The sequence below is a fragment of the Lathyrus oleraceus genome, chromosome 6, assembly GCF_024323335.1.
Source record: "Lathyrus oleraceus cultivar Zhongwan6 chromosome 6, CAAS_Psat_ZW6_1.0, whole genome shotgun sequence".
NCBI classification, from domain to species: domain Eukaryota; kingdom Viridiplantae; phylum Streptophyta; class Magnoliopsida; order Fabales; family Fabaceae; genus Lathyrus; species Lathyrus oleraceus.
In genome coordinates, this window is record NC_066584.1 from 387,428,907 (window position 1) to 387,437,738 (window position 8,832).

At 40.0% G+C, this 8,832-nt stretch overlaps 1 protein-coding gene across 1 annotated transcript; it reads left to right on the plus strand.

The window, feature by feature from the left end:
- Window positions 1–910: 910 nt before the first annotated feature.
- On the plus strand, window positions 911–2,466 carry LOC127095791 (uncharacterized). Its single transcript, XM_051034431.1, has 3 exons — window positions 911–1,684; window positions 1,802–1,950; window positions 2,217–2,466. The coding sequence occupies exons 1-3, from the start codon at window positions 911–913 to the stop codon at window positions 2,464–2,466; spliced, it is 1,173 nt and encodes a 390-aa protein (XP_050890388.1).
- The last annotated feature ends 6,366 nt before the right edge of the window (window positions 2,467–8,832 follow it).

The following is an 8,832-nucleotide window of genomic DNA, read 5'->3' on the forward strand; positions in this document are numbered from 1 at the left end:
TCGTTTATATACGAATTTTAAAATAATAGCACATGACCTATGATCAATCTGGTCGATCTTGTGAGTAACCAAAGTGTCCTTAATTTGGAAAATCAGCGGTTGTTTATCAATTTTCACGGTAAACAAATTATCACACCCAGTGGGACCGTGCTAGTATTCTAAAAACAACATTTTCTTTGAAAATCTTTATTCGTTCTTCATTTTTCCAGTATCTCTTTGTATAACTTTGTTGCATGTTATTGAGAAGTGGTAAAGTAGCCGCAACTAACGAAGATAGACCAAGGAGAAGGTACACAAGGAGATTGGTGAATCCACCAAATAATAAGAATCCTACAGATAATAATGGAGAACCACCCCCTACATATGCACCAGGGGGAAGTACGGTCGCAGTGTTTGGTGCAAAACTGGTACCATCCACGGCGAATTCGACGCCTGTGCAGTCGAGGGCCCATAGTGGGTTTGTTCTGTCTTATGTGGGGCCATAAGGCCCACCAATAAATCCTTTAGGAACACAGGGTCCCCCCCCCCCTCCAAAGGAAAATCAATTTTTTAGACCTTATGTGAGTGGTTTTTCGATGCCAGTAAATGGTCGCGAACAACCATTTGGCATGCCAACTGCGATGATGGCGAATTTACATAATTTGACATCAACATATGCAGACCCACTGGTTAATGCATCTTCGCCATTACAGGGATCTGGGTCTGGTGTAAACAATTTGGGTCGAAACTAACCTTTAGGAATTTTCATACCCAGATGTTCAATATGACCAATAACTCTGCAGCGGTGTTGAGGCAGCAAATGGACGAAAGTAACCATGTAATGGTCCAGATGCTGGCCCAAATAATGGACACAATATTCAACCCATTGATCCAAGATACTACCCATTCGAACCAACAAATGATAGTAGAAATGACGTGCATTGCAGATTTCTTTGGTGTCCCACAACCTCTTCAACCCCCTCAAAGGGAATGGATAAGAGAAAACCAAGGATTGGCCATCGTGGACGACTTTACCATTAACCAAGTCCCACGAAATGCACCACAAGCAAACGTGGTAAATCAGGGGACAGAAGTGGAACCACCCAAGGTCAAAGCCCCTAGGGCTGAACAACAAATCCCAAGGGAAATGGAACCAAGGGTAGTAATGGTAAATAGGCACCAAAATGCTGATGAATTCGTACAGCAAATTCAACGTAATGATATGGCAGTAGATAATAATCTGGTAGCCATGGTCGAAAGAATCATGGCGCGAAATGGGGTAGATGTTGGCCTCCACAGGCCAAATTATACGTCACCTTTATCTGAGTACGTTCTGCAGTCAGAATTACCCGCTAGGTGGAAAGTCCCTAAATTCACCAAATTCTCTAAGGATACTAGTGAGTTAACTGTAGAACACGTGGCCAGATACCTCATAGAGGCAGAGGAAATTGCAAATAATGAGAATCTTAGGATAAAATATTTCCCAAGTTCCCTTACGAAGAATGCCTTTACATGGTTCACCACATTACCAGCGAATACCATTGATACTTGGACTCGTTTGGAAAGACTGTTCCATGAGCAATTCTATATGGGACAGTCGAAGATAATTTTGAAAGAATTGGCCAATATCAAACGAAATTTTATTGAGTTAATAGATGATTACCTGAAAAGGTTTCGTCTGCTTAAGGCAAGATGCTTTACACAAGTACCTGAGCATGAGTTGGTCGAAATGGCCGCTGGTGGCCTTGACTATTCTATTAGGAAAAAATTGGATACCTAATACCTGAGAGATATGGTCTAATTGGTTGATAGAGTTCGACAGGTGGAACGTTTGAAGGCTGATAAAGCCAGAGCAAACAAAAACAATAGGAAAGATAGAATAGCATATGTCGAACTAGGTAACGACGAACCTGAAACGTATGGTGAACAGGTAGATTTCGATGAAGGTGAGGTCGACCTTGCTGAACTAAAGTAAGGACCACCTTATTCCTGTAAAGTCTTAACCCCTTCAAATGGGAAGAATCCAGTCGTACCAGATAAGAATGATGGGTTCCCTAAGAAAACTTATACCTTCGACGTCACTAAATGTGACGAAATCTTCAACTTACTTATCAAAGATGGCCAGATGATATTGCCTCCTGGCGCTAAAATTCCCCTTTAGAATAAAGGAAAAAGAGGGGGGTTTGTAATTATCATAATTTTCTGGGTCATAAAACCTCACAATGTTTTATTTTTAGGGATCTTGTGCAAAGTGCTATTAGGGACGAAAGGCTCAAGTTTGGGGATAAATCAAAGGCTCTAATGAGGATTGATGTTGACCCTCTTCAGACCGCTGATGGTCATTACACTGAATCGTCCATGGTTAACATGGTGGGAGTATCTGAATATTCTGGAGAGAAGGCTGACATGGTCAATGTTGCTGATGACTTCAAACAGGAAACTACTAAAGGGGTCACTAAGGATCCCCATCAAATGTTCCCAACATAAACCGCTGAGGGTTTAGACAGAGAGGTCACTAAGGATCTCAATAAGAAAACTATTGTCAGTTTCACAACAAATGAAACCACTGAAGGTTTCATACACATAAACATGATTGAGGCCACTGAGGGCCTTAGAGTTAAATTGTAGGAGTTGGACATTATTGAGGATGTCAACATGGGAGTTAACATGGTCGAATTGACCCAGAAGACCTCTAAAATTGAGGTAGATGAAGAAAGCCTCCGACAAGAAGAGTGCAACAAAACTACATACCCCAAACAGGAGGAAGGCCTGGTCGAATTCCTCCATAGGTTCCAGAGAAAAAGGTCGGAAGTGATGTTGTGCCCAAGGTGCAGTTTGGTATTTGACAGGGAACCTGCAGAGAACCTTGAGGGGGTTCGACTGGCCAAGAAGGGGAGAAATTGGAGGGACCCTAAAAATAGCCAAGTTCCGACGGCAGATGGGATCCCAGAAGGGGAAACCAAAAGGGCCTACCTTTTCAGGAGAACAGGCCTTCAACCTATAGGCCTACTACTAAAGCCCCTAAGGGTACTTGGACGAAACCAGTCGGAGGGAGAGGACAAGGCCATAAAAAATGGCAAACTTTTGATGTCTAAAGAGGATTCTCAATGGCCTATCGAAAGGAGTTTTAGGTGTCAAAACAAGTGGCATATCATTACGAAAATTACAAAGGAAAGAACCCAGTGTCCCGATCCTAGTGGAGAAGGCAACAACGACAAAGGAAATCCGAAAGAGAGGTTGTAGAATAGGCGAAGCCTGAATCCAGTAGCAACATGCTACTGAAGTAGGAAACGAAAGAGGAAAGAAAGTCGGTCGAAAGGAAGTTGTTTTCTCCTCAAGAGAAGGTGCATGCGGTAAAGTCTCATAATGACGAAGATATGGTGATAGACGACTTTGATTCTGATTCAGACGTTTCTCTAGATATTACGTGCAATATGGTATCCGTGCTTTCTAGAGAATAGGACCAAGTCATGGAGGTGGAGGAGCCAGAAGATATGGATAAAATGGAGATGGCGAGACACAATCCTGTGTGTTATTACATCATGAACAATGGTTGTGTGGAGGAGAAAAACGCTTTCTTCGAAAGGCCAGATAAGTCGATGAAAAGCCATCTGAAACCTCTGTTTATCAGAAGTAAAGTAGGAAATGTGGGGGGTAAATAAGATCCTTGTTAATGGTGTAGTGGCAGTGAACTTGATTTCGCATTACATGCTAAAAAGGTCTGGTAAGGATGACACTGACATAAGGCCCCGCAACATGGTTCTCTCGAACTATGAAGGGAAAGTCGGAACCACAATGGGGGTGATACAAGTTTACCTCACTGTCGACACAATAACAAGGCCGACAATGTTCATGGTGATAACATCAAAAGCCAATTACAATCTGTTGCTAGGTAGGGAATGGATTCATGGCATAGGTGCAATCCCTTCTTTGATGCACCAGAGGATCACCATTTGGAGAAGCGGTGGGATCATGGAAAACATAGAAGCGGATCAAAGCTATTTCATGGCCGAAGTTAATCATGTAGACAGAAGCAACTTCGATAAGAACCTGACCCACATAGCGCCTTGCAATCCAGCAGGGTTCGACCTTTCACCTGCGGACAATGCATTTTTCTCCTTCTATTTGCACCCAACCTATGGGTCTTAATGGGATAGATAAGTGGTAGGCAAAAAGGACTTCGGCTATGAAGGTACCGAAGGTATCCAACCCACAGGTTAGGGAAGTGGATTCGGTGATGATGTCTGATCTGAAGAATTATGAAAGATTTTGGATTATGTAGCCGAAAATAAATTGAAAGCGGCCTTAGAGGTTGAAGTTAAGTACATGGTTGTCGAAGACAAAAAGATAGAAATGCACTTGGATGGACCTGGTAAGGACTTCGATCTAGAACCACCTGATAAGGTTCCAGACGAAGTGCATGGCCAGAGGCTCAATGCCATCTATGATGACGAGCCTATGGGTTTCAAAAAGGACCCGCTTGTGAGTAACACGAAGATGCTAGCACAAGATCCCTTAGAAGAAATTGACTTAGGGACATGGGGAATCAAAAGGACAACATACGTAAGTTCCAACCTCAGCCCAAAACTCAAGGTCAAAGTGATCCAGTTACTGAACGAGTACAAAGACTACTTCGCATGGGATTACGATGAAATTCCTGGTTTGAGTAGAGATCTGGTCGAACTGAAGTTGCCAATAAAGCCTGGGAAGAAGCCAATCAAGCAGACCCCAAGGTATTTTGCACCTGAAGTTTTGTCGAAGATTAAAGAGAAGGTCGAAAGGCTTCTCAGATGCAATTTCATCCGCACCACCAGGTATGTCGAATGGATTGCTAATATTGTACTGGTCATTAAAAAGAACGGTACTCTGAGGGTTTACATTGACTTTAGGGATTTGAATGTTGCAACCCCAAAGGATGAGTATCCAATGCCTGTGACAGAAATGCTAGTAGATTTTTCCGTAGGACACGAGTATCTTAGTATGCTCGACATATGTTCTGGATATAACCAGATCTTCATTGCTAACGAAGATGTGCCAAAAACGGAATTTTGATATCCCAGAGAGTTAGGCACCTACGGATGGGTAGTGATGCCTTTTGGCCTAAAAAACGTTGGGGTAACTTATCAACGGTCAATGAATTCCATTTTTTAGTAAATTTCTCCTTCATAGTAACTGCTGCTTCGTGGATGGTTCGACTAAGATCATATGGTCTATAGGTTGTTTCAAAGTACTTTTGGAATGCTTGGATTTCTTTGATGTGAGTCGAAATACCTTTTTGAACCTTATCCTGCACAAAAGTAAAAGCTTTGGTGAGATGATGATGAAATGCAGGAACATTAAAAAAAATTGTTTCATAGGAATCACGCCACCAAAGGTCGAATTCATGAGTGCAGAGAAAGTAAGGTTTTAAGGCGACTGGACTAAGTTTCGTTTGGCCATCATATCTAGCTATTTTCCTACTGCTGGTAGACTCAGTATGGATTGCATTATAAATAAGGAGAGAATTCTTTCTTGCATAAAGGGGTTTTAGAAAGATCTGAATGATGCCAAATTATCGTGCAACAAGATTTGGTTGATATGCTATAAGGGTAACCTGGCTTTTCGATGATTGAGCCTCAAGGAGAATACCCTGGGAGTGAGAAGTGCTTCCCAAATAGCGATCGACTCAGCTTCTTTATCTTTCGACGGAGAGGGAAATTTCCTCATAAACCATTCCGGACCATATGTTCTTGAGGGAAAATGGGCCATGACTGGAGTAAAATTGTAGCGTCTAGCAAACATCATCACGTAATTGGTGAAGCTTTGTTGAAGGTTTCGAACTTCATCACTTGGAGTTAATATTGCTAAGCGCATTCTTTCAACTCTCCTACTCTCACTACTGCAACATCCGCGTCGATGTGGTTGTGAGTTGGAAAACATGCTTCAAAACTAGCATGCAACAATAACTATAGTAGCTAGAAGGGGCCAGAGAGTAGTAAGTTTCCTTTTGTTTGAATGTTTTTAAGGGAAGTTACTCCTTCACCCAAAGATTCATAGAGACTGGCTAAGATCATTTCGCTGAGGTATACGTTGCGTCCAACATGAAGTTGGTTTGCCAATGTGAGGAATTTCTTGGCTACTTGGAGAGACTTCGAACAAAAAACAAAGCAAGACAGCCACAAAGCAAGACAAGCAATATGCTCTGTGTCAGAGACTTCATCGACATCTTTATCATGGTAATAAGAAATGTATGTGGTGAAGGCGGCCCTAGAAGTGTCGAAGCCAATAGTGTTTTTGGATAGGAAATCTGGATCATAGGTTTCACCAGTAGGCTTAAGCCCTGTGATGGCAGCTATGTCGAAGAGTGTAGGCGTCATCATTCCACAGGGGAGGTAAAAAGTGTAGTGGGTACTATCCCAAAAGTATAAAGAAGAAACTAGCATGGTATCACAATAACCAGATCCTACTTTTGACAATTGTATTAAGTTGAAAATACCCATTTCTTTCCAGACTTGGGATTTCTTTTTCTCTATTTTTTCCATCCAACCTAAATAATCAGAAGGGTCTTGAAATAAAGGACAGGATCGAAAGACCCTGAAACCACTGTTCATATATATTAAGTCAATGGGTTCATCGGTCAAAAGGTTACCCTGATTATCTGGGTTAGGGTTTTCCTTAGTATGGGTTTCCTCGCTGACCTTAGGTTTTTTGACGCAAGCTATGGGTTTATACCTATGGTAAGTTGGGAAAAATTCTTTGAGCCTATCAGGATCAACATTTGGATTGGATAAGGGTCCTAGCATTGCATGAGGTTTTCCAGAAATAGAAATAGGAATTAATACTTGTGATTGAAAAATCCTCCTCCATTCTTCACTAAAAGGTTCTGGAACATATTGTTGGTTACCCACGGTATTTAGGCCCAAAATCCTGTCTGCAAGAGGAAGACCCTGAGATTTTCTAGAATCTTTGGTGTTTTTGTTGAATTCCTTAGTGGTTTTTGTAGATGATGTCATTGCTGAAATGAGGAAATGAAATGTTTTTTTGGGGGGGGTTGAGGAAGATGAAGAGTAGAAGAAATAGTTGTTTGAGAAAGGTCAGAATATGAAAAGTTGGAAAAAAATGTTAAGTGTGTGTATTTATAAACTACGGAAGTGGAAGCGGTTTTGGTTAAGCATTAGTGGGAAAAAAGAAAGTAGGGCACGTGTCAGTAGAAATGACCATGATAATCGGTAGCAGATAAAGGCTAAACACGATTTCCTAGGGGCTAGGAAACGTGATGATTACCTAAATATCCTCATGTGGGTTTTGAGGGGACGTTTTTCTAAAGTTGTCATCATGACTGTGACATCATAGCAGATGAATAGTTTTGTGATGTTGAATTAGATTGTCAAAACAAAAAAATACCTTTTTTCTTTGGTATGTCAAAAAAGGCATTTTTTGTGGGGCAATTTATTAGGTGGGAATTTCGACATCAGGGTGAAGATGATAAAATAAGAAGAGAGAATGCTTTTTGAAGATATCTATGATTTCGACATAAAGCAAATATGGTGTGAGGAAGTGTAGAAGTTTGCCTTCTATAAGGGAGGATTGATGTGAGACTTAGGAATATTCCCAAGTTCAGAATGTTACTTCGACAAAAGATGTTTGTTCGACATATATTTGAATTTGAATGAAAGAAGGATAACCTTATTTCATTCTTATCCAATTTTGAAGAAAAGACGCGTGGAGTGTTGTCTTGAATCGCATACATGTCGAGTGTAACGTGTCAGTGCCTAGGAGAAGAGTCGTTGATGACGATTATTTTGATTTAGTATATATAGGTGTCTTAGTGTTAAGATTAAATGTGTTCAAATTGCTGTATAATCAATCATATTTACTCAAAGTATCCAGCGTATTGAGAAACGAGTACAATTGAGAATGTACGTTTGATAACACCACTATCTTTATATCAACCAAAGTTTATTTATACTTTTTGTCCCGAGATTATCCTTTATTACAAGTCATTTATCAAGCATTGTTTTACACTTTCCTTACATTTCTGCAATTTATCCTTTTGAAAACGCTTTAAGCAAACATTCCTTATTCAAGAGTACTGTCGAAGTGTTCATCTTCTTTTATATACAAATTTTAAAGTAGTAACATATGTCCTAGAATCAATCTGGTCGATCATGTGAGTAACCAAAGTGCCCTTAATTTGGAAAAAAAGTGGTTGTTTATCAATTTTCACGGTAAACAGTCACTCACATTGCTAACAATATAGTATTCCACGAACGCACTAAACAAGTTGAAATGGACTGTCATATTGTCTGTGACAAAGTGCAACAACATATCATCCACTTAATGCTGATTTCGTCTGCTCAGGAAGTTTCCGACATCTTCACAACCCGTTACACCATGGCATGTTTAGTTCTCTTGTTTCCAAACTTGGAATGACAAACCTGCATTCCGGTTTTGGTGGATTAATCACATTTATTTTTCTTTTGGTTTTCTATCCCTTTTTTCTTCTTCTGTTTTTCTCTTAGTGTTTTGTTTCTTATTCTTTGTATTTAATGCTTTTGTTATATCTCTCAATGTGTGATCCATTTTTCTGATTAATGAAATTAATTTTTAAAGTATTTCAATTTTCAATATTTCATTTTTCTTGAGTCTCTCTCTCATGTTATGTTTCCAACTTTATTTCTAAACAAAAATTGAATTACTTTGAAAGCTCCAGATGTAAGTCATCACAATAACTAGTATTTTGTAGATCCTGCAAAGTATTTCAATAGTAATAATTGTGAAATCAACTTATAGTGTCATATTAACCACAACAGAACACCTTGAAATGTTCCATAGAAATTCTCTCATGCTCGGCATGAACCCATACATTGCAAC